Below are 20,163 nucleotides of genomic sequence, written 5' to 3'. Positions count from 1 at the left end.
AAATGCAAAGGGCAATATGGGCATTTTAAAACTACATTTTACAGTGTTTATTTCTCTACTAACACTTGTGTATACCCAAAGATGAACTCAAAAAGACTGTAAAGGCATTATGTTAGGGTAACACTGTCACCCAGCACGGCAAATCACTCCCACCTCTTCACAAAATTAAAACAACCAACGAGGATGTAAAACATTCAGTGGAAAAACATGAGTGCAGACCACTAGCCAGAGAAAGAAAATCCACAAAGATGGTACCAGGAATAAGCAAAACAGGACAATCAAGACAGATACAACAATATATAAGGTAATTTGCTCTGGTTAAATCAATGCACCTCACTCAGTCAACAATTCCATACTGTGACAGAAGCAGGTGACAATACAGAGTCCTGTGTGTCAATTCTCACCCAGGAATCGTTCACCAGTCAGCCTGTGAAGGGAAAACACTGGGTCTACACTGACACTACAACGGATGTTTCACGACAATAGAAAACTCAAATCATTATGGTAGATTTTTTTTGTGATTTTTTGGGTTTTTTTTTTTTTTTTTTTTCTGTAAAGTGCACAATTTAAGAAAACTTCACCAGAGGGTGCACTTTGGAAAGATACGGTCGGAGTATATGGTGTAGACAAAACAGGCACCTCCATTGTAATTTGTCTTAATAAATAGAAGCCCATTAAGAAACAAAGAAGATAAGCAGCACCTGAAGCCTTGACATCGTAACTAAATGCTTGTACCCAATGGTCTAGCCAGGTAAGAGTTACTAAGAGCTACAGAGAAGGAGCTGCTATTGACTTAACATTTTAGTTTTAGTAGAGACAAGAGCTTGTCTGGCTTGCAGTCCCGTCATCTCATCGACGATCCCAATCCTTCAAGTATTCTATACCTTGGAGAGCAGACCAGACTCTGGCGCACTCGCCTTAATTAGGTTCTGAATTTCCTTGAATTTCGGATGGTCTTTGTCAGCCACCAGCTGCAGCAGAACAGCCTCGCTAGTGGTTACGATGATCCCGGTTCGAGCAAGGCGCTAGAAAACAGAAACGGCAAGAAGTGAACAAGAAAATGGAGAGTATTTAAAAACAACAGAAGTGGGCCAGGACTATAATTAGGGCCCTCATCTATAACAATGGTTCTCAGCCATAGCAATAAATTCAGCGATAGAGAAAGGTTTCAAAACCAGATGTAACACAAACCCATCATGGGTATTTCTCCATATTAATAATGGTTTAGAAATAAATAAAGGGAGACAGGGAGTTGGTGTCAAGATCTGTAGATGCTAGATTACCAGGCTAATCATGTAAAACATGAACAAAGAGAGAGGAGAGTGGTATGAGTTTTGTCCCCATCTGAGCCAGTCAATTTCTGTCAACTTGACACTCAAGCTGAGGTCTTCTGGGAAGAAGAAAACTTAATTAAGAAAGTTGCTTCCATCAGACTGGTCTCTAGGCAAGTCTGCAGGCCATTTTCTTGATTAAAGATTGATATTAGAGTGCTGTGGGATAATGCTTTTGTACACTGGTTTAATAAAACGCTGATTGGCCAGTAGCCAGACAGGAAGTATAGGCTGGGCCAGAGATGAGGAGAATTCTGGGAAGAGGAAGGGCTGAGTCAGGAGTCACCAGCCAGACACAGAGGAAGCAAGATGACAAGGCAGAACTGAGAAAAGGTACCAAGCCATGTGGCTAAACATAAATAAGAATTATGGGTTAATTTAAGTGTAAGAGCTAGTCAGTAATAAGCCTGAGCTAATGGCCAAGCAGTTATAATTAATATAAGCTTCTGAGTGATTATTTTATAAGTGGGTCACGGAACTGTGGGGGCTTGGCAGGACCAGAGAAATCTTCCGGCTACAATTGGCAGAAGTGAAGGGCCTCATGTAAGGTTTGGGAATCTGCCCCAGGGAATAATGGAACCACCACCTCCTCTGCCATTATAAACTTTTTTGAATGATTAAACAAGGTTATAAAATCGATAACTATGTAAAGCTCCTCAACAGGACTGTTCTCAAGGAGGTAGGGGAGTGGGGGGGGGTGTCCGGCTCCAGGAGAGAATCCCACAGCAGAGGTTCACTCTCTGTAGTAGTCAGTAGTCACAAACTCCAGGGTAAAGGGCAAATGGCTATCCCAAGAAGCATCTGCTACAGGAACCTTGGAATAGGGCAGGGCTTTTTCTTGTGCTGTATGGACCCGAGTCTTGTCTGTCTACCCTAATAATCTTTGGTGGTGCTGGAAGCTGGGTCACACTGGGGTATACAGTGCCACTTACCTCAAGACTAGGGGTTTAAACATAACCAAGCAAAGAACCCAAGTGAGAAGGAAGGTGTGGCACAGAAAATGCAAAGCTTTTAGAACAGGCTTCTAGGTGTGTGCACAGAGCCTGCCCTCCCCAATCTGGGAGGAAGCTGAACAGACAATAGCAACAGCTTTGGGTGCTCCTGCCCACATCCTGATCATGCTTAGTCTCAGCCCACTTTCTCTCCAGAGGTAAAATGGGGCATTAGGCTATGGAAGACTCCTCCTTACACCTGCACAGTCAGTCCAACTGGGTCAATGAGAAAGGAAGATTCCTTGATGCACTTCATATCCAAACACCACCAAAAGCTATAGGGGCGTCAAGTTCAAGAGAAGATTTACTCCATCCATTCTGCAATTCTTCTGAGGTCAGACAAAATCAGGCAGGTGGTGGTACAGCAACTTATTATGCGATTATGAACAATAATTTACTTCAAGGTGACACTGCTCAAAAGATGGTCAGTACATACAAGGAAACATCCAGTGAATAAAGTCCAGGCCACGGGCCTTTTGTGTACTAACCATACATCTTGCAGGTGAAATAAATTTAACAGGCAATATGAATAAGGATGATCTGAAGTAGTTCTGCTCTGAGGGAATAAAGAAGAAAAGGAGCTGGCCATGCTGCTGCTAACTTCTAGTTCACAGAACACGAAAGCATTTCCCCAAAAACTTTAGAGACAAACTGCATGATCTCTATAGCAAGATACAACAGAGAGGAGCAGCCTACAAACTGGAAGGCACTGTACATCATCACCTGACCTCACCTGCAGACACTGCACACCATCACTTCACCTCACCTGCAGACACTGCACACCATCACTTCACCTCACCTGCAGACACTGCACACCATCACCTCACCTCATCTGCAGACACTGCACATCATCACCTGACCTCATGTGCAGACACTGCACACCATCACCTGACCTCATCTACAGACACTGCACACCATCACCTGACCTCACCTACAGACACTGCAAACCATCACCTGACCTCACTTGTAGACACTGCACATCACCTCACCTGTAGACACTGCACATCACCTCACCTCCAGACACTGCACACCATCACCTGACCTCACCTACAGACACTGCAAACCATCACCTGACCTCACTTGTAGACACTGCACATCACCTCACCTGTAGACACTGCACATCACCTCACCTCCAGACACTGCACACCATCACCTGACCTCACCTCCAGACACTGCACACCATCACCTGACCTCACCTACAGACACTGCAAACCATCACCTGACCTCACTTGTAGACACTGCACATCATCACCTCACCTGTAGACACTGCACATCACCTCACCTGCAGACACTGCACATCATCACCTCACCTCACCTGCAGACACTGCACATCATCACCTCACCTTACCTGCAGACACTGCACATCACCTCACCTGCAGACACTGCACATCAACTCACCTCACCTGTAGACACTGCACACCATCACCTCACCTGCAGACACTGCATATCATCACATCACCTCACCTGCAGACACTGCACATCACCTCACCTGCAGACACTGCACATCATCACCTCACCTCACCTGCAGACACTGCACATCATCACCTCACCTCACCTGCAGATACTGCACATCATCACCTCACCTGTAGACACTGCACACCATCACCTCACCTCACCTGCAGACACTGCACATCATCACCTGACCTCACCTGCAGACACTGTACACCATCACCTCACCTCATCTGCAGACACTGCACATCATCACCTGACCTCACCTGCAGACACTGCACATCATCAACTCACCTCACTTGTAGACACTGCACACCATCACCTCACCTGCAGACACTGCACACACCATCACCTCACCTCACCTGCAGACACTGCACATCATCAACTCACCTCACCTGTAGACACTGCACACCATCACCTCACCTCACCTGCAGACACTGCACATCATCAACTCACCTCACCTGCAGACACTGCACACCATCACCTGACCTCACCTGCAGACACTGCACAGCATCACCTCACCTGCAGACACTGCACAGCATCACCTCACCTCACCTCCAGACACTGCACACCATCACCTCACCTCACCTGCAGACACTGCACATCATCACCCGACCTCACCTGCAGACACTGCACATCATCACCTCACCTCACCTGCAGACACTGCACATCATCACCTCACCTCACCTGCAGACACTGCACATCATCACCTCACCTCACCTGCAGACACTGCACACCTTCACCTCACCTGCAGACACTGCACACCATCACCTGACCTCACCTGCAGACACTGCACACCATCACCTCACCTGCTGTGGTCACTTTCCCACTTTTGACCTTGATGTTTTTAACTCAGGCAGACTCTGACTCTTCTGTGTTCATGCAAATAATCAGGCTCTTGATGTCCCTTTTTAGAAGGTCTCAGGGCTGGCAGAAACAACTAAGCAGGACTCGTGGTGGCTCACAGACTGAAGTGCAACCACAGAGCCTGCTGGGATCCGCACTAGGGCTTCTACAAACACTCTGTGCTTGTTTAGCTTGGGGCTTTCGTTGGTCCTAAAAGTGGGAGTGGGGGTGTCTCTGATTCTTTTGCCTTTTTCTGTTGGGGACCCTTTTCTTCCTACTGGGTTGCCTCATCCAGCCTTGACATGAGTGCTTGCGCCTTGTCTTGCTGTAACTTGTTACGCTGCATTCAGTTGATAGCCCTGGGAGGCCTTACTCTTTTCTGAAAGAAAACAGCAAGAGCAGTAGGTCTGGGAGAGTTGCAGGGGAGGAACTGGAAAGAATGGAGGGAGGGGAAACTCTGGTCGGGATATAACGTATGAGAGAAGAAAAAATTAAAATTCATATGAATGTAGAAGGAAGGTCCTGACCTATCTTCCCAGCGAACAAGGTTTTATTTTGTTTGCACGGCTTTCGACCACTTGGTTCCTTTGAAATACTTTCAAGTCTGAGCATTACCATGGCGACGAAGTTTCCACGTGAAGGTACGTGAAGACAGTTGCTGGCTGAGAGGAGACTGACCTGACTGGAGCTGTAAAGCCTCAGGTTTAGGAGGAAGCTTGAAGAGTGAATCGGAATGAACTCAAGGCTGAAGAAGAGCTTACAGATCTTTGCTGCATGAGAAGCAGCACCATTTATTACAAGTCAGAAAACCCAACATTTTCAATGAGCATGGGGCGGTTTAACCAAAGAAACTTCTACCTATCGGACAACGGTTTCACGCTCCTCACCCCAAGGCTCTGGGGTCTTTGAGGAAAAAGGGATGGAAAGACTGTAAGAGTGGGAAGTAGTGATAGCATAAGGAAGCAGTATTTTCAAGGCACAACAGGGCAAATGCACATTTGATCTCAGCGATTTTAATTACACAAGACCTGTGTATGCCCCAGACCAACAAAATCCCAGCCCCGAGAGGGGAAAGTGGACACATCACTCCACAACTAGCTGAGGAGCCACTGGCACTGATAGTTACCAGGAAAAAGGTGAGTCAGTTTCTTAAGAATATGAGGCCTGATAGGCTAACCAACCACACGGCAGGGCTGGACTCAAACCCAAGACCAGCGGAGCGACACAAATTGGACTTGAGACAGGAAAGGACTTAAAAAAAGAAGAGTAAGTATAAATACTGCAATAAATAAACAGCAGACTTCTATCTGTAATCACAACAGGAGTTCCATTCTTTACAGGAAAGCCAAGAAGGGAGGCCAACCAGTTGTTACTACCTATGACCTGTTCCCCATAGCCTTTCCTCTTCCATCCATTCCTTCTGCACACTTGAGGGCACTCTAGGCTACAGAGCTGACATAGTCCCAACAAAGAACAATGCACAAGCCAGTCTGTACCCACAGTACTGGATAATCTCACAACGACAAACCCTCCGGCATTTCTTTAAAATTGCTTTGAGTTTTTATTTATTATCAATGTGTGTGTGTGTATGTGTATATGTGCATGTGTGCACACACACACACACATATGCCCTCTCCTGTGTCAGGTGTGCATGCAGAGCTCAGAGGATACCATTCAGCAGTCACTTCTCCCCTTTCACTGTGGGATTCGGGAACTGGACTCAGGTCACCAGCCTTCTTCAGCAAGTCCCTCACCCTCTGAGTCACCTTGCAAGCCCCGGTATTTGTCAGTCTTAATAAAAATAAGTAGTTTAACAATTCAGAAATGAAATCCACGTGTACATTCCAAATTACTGGTGAATTGGAATTAAGTATGAGAGGGACACACAGACACACACACACACACATACACACACAATCTTCTGGAGTAAAACTTCCCCAGGATGACCTGCTAGCCTCAACAGTCCTGGAACAGAAGGGACTTAGTTCAGATGATTATTAGGCAACATTGAGAAAGAATGGCTGAGTCCCTGACTCGGTCTGACGGCACAAAGCTCCCGTGTCAGCCAGGACGCAGCATGTGGGTCATGTCTACAGTCACCTACCCAAGGCTGACTCGGGCTTAGATCCATTCTGCCAGAGTTTGGGGCTACATATTGTGTGCGTTGAATCTCTGTGAACTGTTTTTACTGTGCAGTTCTGTAAAATTCAGTCCCGGCTACTTGAGGACTGTCTAGTCCATGTTGAACACTACAGTAGAGTGACCACAAAACTATCAAGGGATTTTTGGCAACTCTAGAACTCTAATCCCAAGGGGAAAATGTGCAACAGGAAAAGTAGGTACAGTTGTTTCTCGGAAAAGAAATGGTCCTGATATGCTGAGAGCAAGCTTAAGTTTGGCAAAGTTTTAGGGACTGTTAAATACCCAATACTCTAATTTTTCAGAAAACTCAATGAACAACTTAAGTAAAACAAGTACCTCAAGAGCAAACATCCTGTCCATCATGCTTCTTGAGGAGGTGGCATCTGCAACGATGTGAACTTCAATGCCTCGGCCAACCAGCTCCAGGGCAGTTTGCTGAATACATACGTGTGTCTTGCAGGAAAGCAAAGCATTACATGTAAGAATGCAGGAAACTGTTGGTGCTTTATATATGTTCAAAAGGATGAAAGAGGCCACTGTAACATTTAACAGCACTGTTCTGGCTCTCCTGAGCTAGGCAAGCTCCAAACACATCAGCATTTCTACAGACCAAGAACTGGCTTTTAGCAATGTTTCTCATGGTCACATTGAACATACTCTCACAATTCTGTGCAATTTCTAATGACTTTCATCTAAGCCCTAGGAGCGGCCTTGAGAAAGCTCACTATTATCACTCAGCTGTGGGGCCACTGGTATTTGGGCTTATGTGTACATTCACATCAGGTACATAACTCAAAAGAATGAGGTCACAGTACCGAGAAAGCACCGGGGAAATGGAGTCACACAGAAGTAAAGACAGGCGAAGGTAAATAATGTATAATGCAGGCCAAAAACCATGAAAACATTTTACAAATATACATTAGGGCAGAACAGAAAGGACTGAAAATCAAATGACCCTTTTCCCATTTAGTGTAGGCTCCAGCTAGCCAGGTAGTTTTGAGCGTAAATCAGCAGTATCTAGCTTCGGTTTATTCATTTGCAAAAACTAGGATTTACCCAGTGTCCATTACCAACAACTATACTGTACAGACCGCGTCTTCATGGGCATTGACTTGTAGCACTGCCTCAGCAGAGGACACAAAGCAAAAACTCCCTCTCACAGTAACTACACCACATAACCAACGAGAGTTATGTTTTTAATGTTGCCACAATGCTGACTGACTGTCTTCCATGACAAGAAAGCTTTGATGAGCAACCAGCCACTACTTCCTTTAGATAGTACTAAAGCACTCCACTGCTCAGAAAAGATTCCCATTGCGCATGAGAGTTAAGTATGATGAATAAAAATATGTGCAGAAGCCACTGCATTTGTAGTACATATTTGCACAAACAAGCTTTCTCTCTACAGTCACGACTGAACTAAAAATATAAAAAATACTTAATGGGCATCTAAATTTAAGATTATATTTTTCTGCTTTGAAAATCTATTACGATAAAACCTTATTATCAAAATATAACCATGTTAAATTAATGCTATTCTATTGCATTAATGATTTTGTTGGAAAATTTTTCAATTTCAGTATAATAGTTGTTTAAAAGTTAGAAATGAGCTGAGTATGGAGGCATAGCCCTGTAATTTCTGCACTTAGGAGGCAGATGCAGGAGGATTGCTACAAGTTCGATGCCAGCTTAGGTTACATTGTGCACTCCGTACCACACAGCAAGGTCGTATCTCAAAAAATAAATAAAATAAAATGTAATAAATCAACTGAAATTGGCACTAGGAATCCATGAGTATGCTTTCTTTCATAAGAGCATGGACACAAACCTATCTGAAGGATGATCAACTATAACCTTGGGGGTGGGGTGAGGTGGGGTACAGCAGAAAATGGGCCCCCAGTGAAGTCCAGTAATACACAAATAAAAATAATGCCTTTGGGGAAAATGTCTTCCAAAGCAGGAAGCAGGTGGTTTTCAAGACAGCTGAAGATCACTGGCCTGGATTCAAAAGCTGCCTGGTGTCTGACCGTGGGTAAGGCACTAACATCGCTATACTTTACTTTCTCATCTGTGATCCTGGGAGACAAAGGATACACACTTCACAGGGCTGGTGTGAGCGCTCAAGGTAGCATTTAAATCAGTGCCATGAGGGTGGAGGACATGTAAAAAGTGATAGCCATTTCCCCTCAGTGCCACTTACCTACTAGCATCCTATAAACAAGACCACACATGCCCCAAACCCAAGAGGGTACTTACTTCTACTCCAAATAATACAACACTCCGGACGCCAGGAATCTCGGCTAAGGCTGCTTCAACTTCAGGTAACACCATAGAAAACTTGGTCTTCGGAAGAACCAGTTTCACACCTGTTAGGTCGATTTCTTGCACCGTGCTGCCAAGGCCTTTGGGGTACTGTTCTGTTATGATAACCGGAATTCCTAATATCCGAGCTCCTTGCAACTGAAAAAAAAAGGGTACCAAACAAAAGTGCAAAAAATGTGTTGAGTAGCAGTATGAACGCACGTTGTGTCTCAGCAAATTGGAACAGACAAAAACACCCAAGCGTACCAGTCTCTGTCCCACACTAATAATGTCTCCAAAGTACTTGATGGCTGGTCGGAACCTTTCCTGCATGTCACAGCAGAAAAACACAGTGCTCGGAGGTGTGAGATTTCCCAGGGTCGTAAGCTGAGGAAAAAAGGAGACAAGAATGATCTAGCATTTGTATTTACAATGACATTTAACTTCAGTGGAGGTCAGTGTAAGAAGAAAAATGTTCCTATTTTCTGTCTCAGTAAGCAAACTTAACAGATCTGATACTACAGGAATTACCAAAAAAAAAAAAAGGTGTTACCCACAAAGACATTCTCCAAATGTTATTTGGTAGGGAAGGGGAAAATAAAGCAAATACTAACAATATCTGAATGTTTAAATGACTTTTTAATATATTCAGAGAAAAAGCATTTTAGTCAATTAAAAATATGTACATGTTTCAAAGAATTTCTTCCATCTAAGGAGAAACAGTTACCATATAATGTTAATTCTGACAACAGCACACTTGAATAGGATTTCAATAATATAAAAAAAAAATAAAGAAAAATAAAATATCAAAAAGTTAGCAGGTAGTTATATATATAATATTATCTTTCTTATATTCTTTATTTTTGAGAGTATTTAAAAGCATTTGCTGAGTGTTATTGTGAATATGTTATCTTCAAATCAGAAAAAAAATATGTACAATAGTAAAATACAAATCTGGTAGTGGTATGACAGGCACAGAAATTAAATTTTAAACTACTGCATGTAAAGTAACAATTTAAAAAACAAACAGTCTGTATTTGGAGACTATGAAACATAAAACTAACAACAAGCAGAAAACACATCAATTCACAGCAAACACACAATCACTGCTCTCAAGATAAAAAGACCAAGCTGCCACTTGCAAGGGAGACTTCTGGAGAGCAGTAAATGACACAAGGGAACTGCCCTTGGCTTGGAAAGGAATACACCAGAGGGTGAATTCCTAAACATTAGCACAAGTGGGGAAACTAATGAAGAGGAAAACCGGGAACCAAATTTCCAACCTTCCCATCTGCTGCAGGTATCTGACTCCAACAGGCAGGGCCCAGTGATGGAGCCTCTAACTGTCAAATTCACACTGAATACAGGACTTCAACTTCACGGAGACTGAAAAGCCCAATTACTTTCCACCTTTGCAAATTAAAGAAAGCTCTGCAAAGAATGTGTTCCTCCTGAAGAAACCGATGTCATTACTCTTCCTAGTCACCCACTAAACCCCCTCTACTTATCCTGTTTTGCATCCCCTAAAACCACCCACAGATGTCAATTATTAAGAATTCCCTGGAGAAGTCTGTGTCTTGATTGCATGGGGCAGCAGCTCAGCTCTAGACTCGGCCTTTACCATCCCTGCATGCAGTGGACGCTAGAGGAAACAATTCCTACGTGGATTAAAGGAGCCTCTGAAATAAATCTATTATGCCCAAAGCTGTGGCTACTCTAACCGCTCTGTGATGGCTTCGGCCCGAGTTCAGGCTGGAGACTCTAGTACTTGAGTCTCCCACTGAGGCTGAGGCTACAGTGTGCACACTCATTCACCACGGGCAATCCAGAAGCAGATTACACTAGGCGGTGAGAGCCACCTGTCAGTTAACCCTATGGAGAGACTCTACCTTTACCAATAAAGCATTATTATTAAAATAAGTGCTCAAGTGCTTTGGCTGTTCCCTCACTCTGATTTTCAATGATACCTTTTACCTGAATGTTTGTTTGTTTTAACGTTTATTTGTTCAATGTGTGTGTGTCTGTGTATGCGCAAGCTCCAGGATTTACACCAGGAAATCAGGTGACAACCAGGAGACTCTTCTCTCCTACCGCCACCTGGCCTCTGGGGTTAGACCTAGGTGGCCTCTGGGGTTAGACCTCAGGTCATCAGCCTTGGTTACCAGCTGAGCCAAAGTGCCTGCCCATTGCCTTTACTTCAGTTATCTCCAAAGCAGTGAATGTGACCTCTACATAGAAGCCAGGAAGACCAGTTTTTTGTGTGTATTTAGGATATTATTTTTAAAAAGCAATCACTACAAATGACTCATGTATTTTAAAATCCCAGTAAACATTAAGTTCACTATGCTCAAAATTATGGTTTCTCTTTCATAAATTTAAACAAGAAGCAATATCACAGTGCCACTGTGATTAAGGTATATGATATGAAACAATTTACTTACAGGTGGCCTCTCTGAAATTACACTAACACAACTCAGCCAAGCTTGCCGTTCCACTAGCCAACAAGTTTGCACAGGACACCTCTGGCACATACGTACGTAAGTATGCCAACAGTCAAGCCCTGGCATGCTCACTCACCGTTCACATATACTTACTGTTCGTATACACTCACTGTTCACAGACACTCCCAGTTCACACACATACTCACAGTTCATACATGCTCACAGTTCACACATACAGTTTACATATACAGTTCACACATACTCACTGTTCACACACACTCACAGTTCACACACACTCAACAGTTCACACATACTCAACAGTTCACACACATGATCAGGGCTGCAGCTCTCCCATACCAACGGGGTCTACATAGTCTGACACTGTGGGTCCCACAGAAGACTGGTAGTCTACATTCTAGATTCACAGAAAATTAGAGAGAGATATAAACAATCAGAAATAGAGTGCTGGAGGCAGACAAATTAGCAGTGTCAGGAACTGACAGAGGAGATTGGAAAAGAGATCCAAAATACAAGAAAAGCAGGCCAAGCTCAGGTCCACTGGCATCTGGTGAGGTAGTAACACACTGTTCTAAATTAGGAAAATGTCATTCTAGTATTAAGAATATTTTAAATATTAAGAATATTTCAAAAAAAGAGTACTTCAAATAATACACTATTTTAGAGGGACTACAAGATAAAAATGGTCAAAATAATATTAAGTTATTTTGTTAAATTATTTGTCAAAATATTAAGCTATATTTGAATAAATACTTACCTAGCCAGAAATCTAAATATATGTTCTGAGGTCAGAAGAAAAACGGCCCTACAGCCATCTCCACCCCACAGAACTCTTTTCAGTAAACAAAAGAAGTTGCTACAGTGAATAGTGACGTTTTATTGTAAAGATGGAGTTTCTGATTGTGTGAGTCCTCCCTGTACCCTTGCATGTGGCTGCATCTGGCAAACATCTTCCTGAGGTAGAGTGTGGAGGCAGGAGAGTAACTTCCTGACACACAAACGAGCTAGAAGATCCTCACTCATGTACTCAACGCCACACCAACTGTCCGAGTACTTGACATGAGAATGGCCTTCATGGGTCCTCGCAGTCCTACAATCTCAGTCTACCCCTAAGAAAAACTGAGGACACCCCACCGAAACATCTGACTGGAGCTTTTCAATACTGCCAAAGCCATTCATAACCATTAAAATCGAGGAAAGTGTCATAGCACAGAGGAAACAGAGTAGGCAAGGCAAGTGGATTTAACTGCTTCCTGGACTAGATCTTGGATAAGTTCATCCTGAAACACAAAACAGAGAAAAGACAAGAAGGAAAAGCTAGTAAAAACCAGTGTGCAGGGGCTGGAGAGATGGCTTACTGGTTAAAAGACCAGGTTTAGTTCCCAGCATGCACTGGGCAGCTCACAACTGCCTGTAACTCAAGATCCAGGTGATCTGACACCTCTTCTCAACTCCAAAGGCACCTGCACTCACAAGCATATCCCACAGTGATGGCTAATCTTGCTTGTCAACTTGACCATATCTGGAGCAAACTACAATCCAGAAATAGAGGGCGCACCTCTGAGGCGGATCTTGAGGCTGGAAGACCCAAGCTTTTGATCCAGATCTTGAGGCGGGAAGACACACCTTTAGTGTAGGCCACACCTTCTGCTGGAAGCCTATATAAGGATAAGGGAAAAAGAAGGGTTTCTTTCTTCTTTGCCTGCTTGCCCTCGCCTCGCCGGCACGTCCATTCCTTCACTGCCACTGGAGCCTACTTCTCCGGGATTCCAACATATACAGAAGACCCGCTGAGACACCCAGCCTCATGGGACTAAGCAACTATTAAATTCTTGGACTTTCCATTCAGGGCTAGCCATTGTTGGATTAACTGGACCACAGCTTGTAAATTATTCCAACAAATTCCCTTTATATATTGAGAGAGACTCATTCCATAAGTTCTGTGACTCTAGAGATGCACATATATACTAAAAAATTTAAAAATAATAAAAGCAGTTTAAAAGGATCCACCATGCTATTCCACTGGTTGTAACAAATGAACCACAAGAAAGTACAGTATGAACAACAGAGGAATGAGTTGGGCAGAGGAATCCACAAAGTCTGTACTATCTAAGCAACTGCAGCATAAATCTAACTCTTCTAAAATGCAAGCCTTATTTAAAATAAAAATAATGACTTCCCTGGGACATGGTAGCTGGAGATAAGGTGTGACTGTAGAAATAACCTCCAGATCCACGAAGCCAGAAAAAGAACAAAAACAAAAACAAAACTCAAGAAATTCTAACCATGTTATCCACCTAATCCTGTCTCCTCCCTATCTCTAAATGCACAGAGTCCAACAAGATGCTGTTACAATTCAATTCAATTCTAATTCAGGAATTCCCTACCCTAAGTCAAAAAATTTTAATTAAAACTAAATTGTAGGTACCAAAAACCATTGCCAATGGCCCCAAATATACATTTTACAACTGAAAGATGACCAATGCTGCCATGATGCAAGCAGGGCCGACCAATTATCTTCAGAAGCAAAAATGTAGCACTTGCCAATCAGTGCAGATGCAAAAACCGAATCACCTATACCTACACATGAACATACACATTTAAATATAAAAGACTGATTATTTTAATCAACGACTTCCTCAAACAAGAGTTTGAGAGACAGAATTTAGGTGGAAAATCTTTGTCCACTTCCTTTAGACCTACCACAGTGTGGCAGATTTCTCACCTATAAACTTTTCACAGAAAAGTTGGGATACTGCCCTGGCCATGTACTCTGATCATTTTACAAAATGGCCACAGGCCACTCAGGAACACAAAAAAAGGGTGGCCTAGCTTAATGACACATAGCAGTTCCTGGAATGGAAGTAAGATATGGTGTCACACTGTTGAATAGTGTCCCCCACCCCCTGTAAAGTCATACTTGAAACTCCTAACCCCAGTACCTTAGAGAATGACCTTCCATGGAGCTGGAGTACTATAGATAACTTGACAAGATAAAGTCACCCACTGAAGTAAGGTGGGTAAGTAACTACAGATGACTGGTGTCTGTATGCAAAGGAGATGGACAGACAGACACACATACAACAAGAATGCCTTGGCCATGAAAGCAGAGACTGGAGTGATCGTATCTATAAGACGAGGTCTTCACCAGAGGTAGAGAAAGTCATGAAAAGACTCTTCCTCAGAAGGAAGCCCTCAGAAGGAACCATCCCTGCCCACACCCTTGGGCTGTAGCCTCTAGAAATATAGGAATGCCTGCCCTCGGTTAGCAATGCTTATGATAGTCCCTGGGCCACAGGGAGGAATCTGTACATGCTTAGGGATGGGAAACGTTTTAAGTGGGGTGATTTTTCTTTTAAAACCGATAACCTATTACAGTCACAAGATAAACACGATCTACTTGAGTAAGAGTCTGAAGGGGATCTAGGTTATCAGCACTGAAGTCCTGTTTCCAATCCAACTGCATAGCTTTGGTAAAGAACCCTGTATCAACTCATTTCAAATAGAGGCTTCCCTACCCCACCCCACCCCACCCACACATCCTTCAAGGATTGATTCCAGGCACAGCCTAGGCCTGTGGATTAGACTCTGAGTTCAAATCTCAGCTTCACTATGTTCAGTTACATAAATATAGGCAAATCATTAATATCTTCCATTATAATTTCCTTATCTTTAACACAGTTAAGAAAAACAGCATTTTTCTTCAGCTGTGATGATATCCTACAAAACAAACATTTGAGTCAGCACAGGCTGGGAAGCTCTCTAATGAGGTTAAAGATGATTTACCATTAAGTTCTCTCTAGAAACATCACTGTACTAATTCAGTGCGCAGAATTAAGAAACTCATTCATAAAGTGCATTTCCAGACACCACCAAAAGGCTCATCATCACATGATTTATTTTTGGCAAAACAGATTCTGAGTCTGTTCATTTAGTTGGCAAAGGAATATTTCACTTTTGCTTTTCGAACATATGTACCTACTCCAGGCATTGATGTCCCTGGTATAATATTACACCCGCAACTTATAATGAAGTCTGAGCTCTCTGACTCCCCAAGGAAGGCCAGCTGTGCCTACCCACTGAGAGGCAGGACCTGAGGGATCTCTTGAGACTGTGCCTCAGCCTGGGATGAAAGCGAAGCTGGGCTGAGCCAAGAGCACACTGACATTTAAATCTACATTAAGATTCTCCTTGACTAACCAAATGTAAAAAAAAGAAAGAAAGAAAAGAAATCAAATGCAGGTCACATGCAGCTCCCACTCTCAAATGCAGTTTATTTATAGGTAGCAGCTAATTTACTCACAAGAAACAAAAAGATACAATGTCTGGGTATTACCTGGCAATACTCCAAGTTTGTAAGTGGCCCATATACCTTATGACCACATATCCCACAAGCCCCTCTGTCTATCAAACCAACAGGCTGGAGGCAACACCCCGAATTCAGGATCTAGGCATCTCTTCTCAATGTCCCCCTAAAGCACACTGCACCTCAGATACACCCTGCAGTCTCCTCACTCGGTCTGAGTGTGAAGTTATCCATGCTGTTTTCCTGCTATGCCCCAACAGGATAAAGCAAAGGTCTAACAATCCTGATCTCTACCTTCCAACCAGAAGCCACCAGCAGCCCATAGTTCCTCCTCTTTCTATATCTGCATTTTCCTTCTTTCTGATCACAAACTTGACTCTCTCTTCTAGTAAAATGCCTGTGCTCCACCCACATAACAAAAAAAAAAAAAAAAAATCTTACCAGAACATGAAAGCTGGAATGAAATCCTCTCCTAATTAACCACCCCAGGAACACGTCACACTAACCTGCCTAGGGAAGCTCATATCTACTGTTCTCAAAAGCTGCCAAAGCCTTCCCTCCTGTCTGGCCTGCATCCCCCTGCAAGCATCCATTTCTTCCTGTCCTCTGCTTGGGCTCTTCCTGCCCTGGACAAAGTGTGAGACGCTGTCCCGGCTTTACATGGGTCTCCAGCATCCCATGTCTCTATCATGCAGACTTGGACAACACCTTTTGGAAAAGCACAAGTGAATCGTCATCAAAAGACCTAAACTTCTACCCCAGGATGCCTTCCTTTACATTCTGTCTCCTACTTGTCAGACTCCGGGCACACAAACCATGAATGAAACATGAGCCATGCCTTCAGCTACCTGAGCTGTCAACCAGACATTCAGTCACTCTGACAGGATATTTTTTAAAAGGCATCCCTAAAAAGTGACCACACCAGTACTGACCACAGAGGTCTTCAAGATCATCAGTTCCCAAAGAACTGCTGCCAACCGCAGGGACAATGTGGCACAACCACCTACCCTTCCACAAGGTCATTGCCCACACAAAGGACCGCACACAGAACTAGCAGTCCCTGCTCCTGAGTCAGAGAGGCCAACCACCTCCATCACTCCTACGTCCCCAGAAGCCACCTTGAGTCTGCCCGAGTGGCAGGTGTTCCCTGTAAAACAGCAGGGAACAGCATCCAGAGAAATGGACAGACAGAAGCTCAAGTCTGGCTTGCTCTCCAGACTGCTCAACGTTCCCATCAACCACGAAAAGAAAACAGCCAAGCTATGGCAGATATCCAGACCTTTGATGAGGATCTGTTCATGCTTTGCTCTCTCGGCCATTATGAGCATATAATCCAGGACAATTTGCTAACCTTCCTATCTTTCTATGCTCTGCTCCTCAGAGAAATGAACGTCATTACTACCTCCAGCAAGAATTTGAATCCAGGCTTGTATCCACCATGCCATGCACTCAAAGATGCCACTTTAGTGTGGAATGAACTCTTCTGGACATAAAACACCCATAGTCAATAGGGTTATACAGATAGGTTCCAGAAAATATAGCAGCAATGAAAAGAAGTATCTTTTCTGAAAATACATCCCCACACATAAATACACATGTGTGCATGTATAACATGTCACATACTATGTATGTAAACAATTCTTTCAGATTATCTATAACTATGCTGGGAGAGGCACACAATGGAAGGAAGGTATCACAATTACTAAAGTGAGAATATGAAAGTATTTGCAAGTACTTCAAAATATAGATACCTATGTATGATAAGCTTAAGAATTCTTAGTTTATTTAGTGAAAAAAAACATACTATTTGTTAGTGGCTAGAAAAAAATACTGCTATTGTTATAATGATTGTTTTAAACACCATTCCAAAAAAATCAGTTATACATAAACTATTCCAAAAGCCTGAGTGACCTGAATTATATATTGCCTTTTCAGGATGAATGTCTGTCTCTCTCTCTCTGTCCTTGTCTCTGTCTCTGTCTCTCTCTCTCTCACACACACACACACACAATTGATTTTCAGACCCTTTAATCTAAAAGTTGAATCACGTCTTGAAATTTTCAAAACATAAAAATTCCTACTGTAGCACACAGAAAAGCAAAAGCATACATAAAAATCGGAAGCCTAGTTTAGTTCAGCAGTCACAGGTAGGCGCCCCCCTCTCTCTCAATAGCAGGAAATGGTTGACAAAGAAGTCTGTATCTTCAATATAGCTCCAGACTACTCGGTATTTTGATTCTGGCCTTATAATGGAGTTGTCAAAAGTGCATCAAACATATTGGATGTTTGGCAGCGGTAATCTAAACGGATGGATGGAAGGCTGCAGACAGCCGTCATCTAGAACTCTTAAAGAGATAAAAAATGGAGAATCTTAGACATTAAAGAACGCAGCTCTCCATCTGGGCAGCAGGACAGATCACTCCACCCACTCCAGCTCTGGCAGTTAGCCCATGAACTCTGTCCTCTGAACACACGAACTTTAATCATGTTAAAGTACTCCCTTTGGATCCTTAGGTGTGGGGGGAGGGGCAGCACCATCCAGCCTGTCTCCGACTACAGATGATAAGAAACGAAAATCAGGGGTATGCCTCTCAAAATGGCACTTGGATACGAGAATTCCTTCTAACCTCCAATGTCACATTTCAGTTCATCTTCCAGAGAAAAGACTTAGCAATTCTACACGTAGAGAAAAAAACAAAACAAAACAAAAACAAAAACAAACAAAAAAAATTATGGATGGTGTGGTGCCTAAGTTACCTCCTTTCCTCTCAAAAGCAGACATTCGTCAGAGAATCCTCCGATCTTAGGACAAGAGGTTGTCCCGTATTGCAAGACAGCTTTCAGCAATACAGAAATTAACAAACTCTAATCCTTAGGTATAACTTCCTCAGCCTAGGGATTCACTAGCTAGCGTTACGCTGGCTATTGAAGAGGCTACTGCAGTTCCCTTCCTACGGAGGCGATCCGGTTGTCACCAAAATGAAAAGGAAAGGAGGAGAGCCGCGGCAAAGTTTGCATTTCTGCAACTGGTTACCACAACTCCCGGAACAAGCCCTAAAGCTAACAGCCCACTACCACCGCCACCACCACCACCACCACCACCACGATCTGCACCAACCCGTGAAAAATAGGAGCAGCGGCGGCCGCACGGCAACGCAGGAGGCTGCCGCACGAAGCCCTGGGGAGCTGGGGACCACACACGTGGGGGCGTGAGCGGCTCGGCGGGGACCCGGCTCGGCGGGCGGGCGAGCCGGAGGGCAGGCGAGCGGGGGCGGGACCCACCTGGATCTGCAGCGGCACCAGGCGCAGCTTGCAGCGCTCGCTCACCGCGAAGCCCTTGGGCAGGTCCACGTACTGGCCCCACTCCTCGGCGAAGAGCTGCACCACGAATTTGCGGTGCATGTCGAGCTGGTCGCCATACAGGCTCAGGAACTTCTGGATGAGCACGTCGTAGCCGGCGCCGTGGGGCACCGAGGCGGGCCGCGCGAACACCGAGAAGCAGAAGAGCACCGGCACGCCGCCCGACGGCGGCCCCGCGCCCACCCCGCCGCCAGCCAGCGCCGCCACCGAGGGCTCCGCCGCCGCCATGTTCCCCGCGCGTGCGCGCCGCCTCCGCGCGCCGGGCCGAGGGGCGGGGCCCTGGACGCCGGAGACCCCGCCCGCGCCGCCCCCGGGGGCTGCTCCTGCAGCCGCCGCTGCTGCTGCCGCTGCTGCCGCTGCAGCGGCTGCTGCTGCCACCGTGGTCACCTGTGGCGTGCAGCGCGCTGGGACTGCAGCTAGGGTGGCCCCGGTACAGCCAGGAGTGCAGTCGCAAGGCCTCCGCGGAGGACCAGACCAGACCTACGGTCGAGAGCAGGTCCTTCTGGATCTCCAGCTAGTTTTCTGAGAAGGCTTGGAATAGGAAGGGAAGAGCAAAATCGGAACTTACTGAAACGGAAGGTTTCCCTGTGTCAGTAGGTAGATAGAAATCATCACCTTCACGATAGTGACGACTTGTTGTGGGCACTACAAGTCGCCGCAGATCACAAGCCTGAGAGCAGGATCCTTGACCTCAGATCCTAGGGGATGTAGGGCTGGTGAATATAAGCATAAAATTAGACTTGAGGTAGTAATCCTTATAAAATAATGTTGATTTTTTTTTTTTTGACAAGATTTCTCGACTACAGCTGTTGATTTAGAACTGTTGGTTCGATTTGTTCAGGAAACTTAAGGCCATTTATTTTTAAAAAAAGTACATAAAGTGCATTTATAAAATATATAAGATGGTTTTTGTTTGTTTTCTTTTGCTTTTCTTCTTCTTTTCTCCCCCTAAGGAAATCAGTTTTCATATCCATTGT

At 44.3% G+C, this 20,163-nt stretch overlaps 1 protein-coding gene across 1 annotated transcript; it reads right to left on the bottom strand.

The window, feature by feature from the left end:
• Positions 1-855: 855 nt before the first annotated feature.
• Isoc1 (isochorismatase domain containing 1) lies at positions 856-19,414 on the bottom strand. The gene is made up of 5 exons (XM_059246059.1): positions 19,109-19,414; positions 9,329-9,448; positions 9,017-9,220; positions 7,097-7,213; positions 856-1,025 (listed from the first exon to the last, which is right to left on the bottom strand). Exons 1-5 carry the CDS (start codon positions 19,412-19,414, stop codon positions 879-881), a joined length of 894 nt encoding a protein of 297 aa, XP_059102042.1. The 3' UTR covers positions 856-878.
• Positions 19,415-20,163: the final 749 nt, after the last annotated feature.

This window comes from Peromyscus eremicus, chromosome 19 (genome assembly GCF_949786415.1).
Source record: "Peromyscus eremicus chromosome 19, PerEre_H2_v1, whole genome shotgun sequence".
Classification (NCBI taxonomy): Eukaryota; Metazoa; Chordata; class Mammalia; order Rodentia; family Cricetidae; genus Peromyscus; species Peromyscus eremicus.
Note: the sequence above shows the minus strand (reverse complement) of the source record. Positions and strands in the feature narration are given on the sequence as shown.

Excerpts from the sequence above, each read along its gene's own strand:
- Isoc1 (XM_059246059.1), bottom strand. The coding sequence starts at position 19,414 with ATGGCGGCGGCGGAGCCCTCGGTGGCGGCGCTGGCTGGCGGCGGGGTG. Across the intron at positions 9,449-19,108 it reads TGGTGCCGCTGCAGATCCAG|CTTACGACCCTGGGAAATCT; the intron begins GTGGGTCCCGCC and ends TTTTTTCCTCAG. Across the intron at positions 1,026-7,096 it reads ACAGGATGTTTGCTCTTGAG|CGCCTTGCTCGAACCGGGAT; the intron begins GTACTTGTTTTA and ends TCTGTTTTCTAG.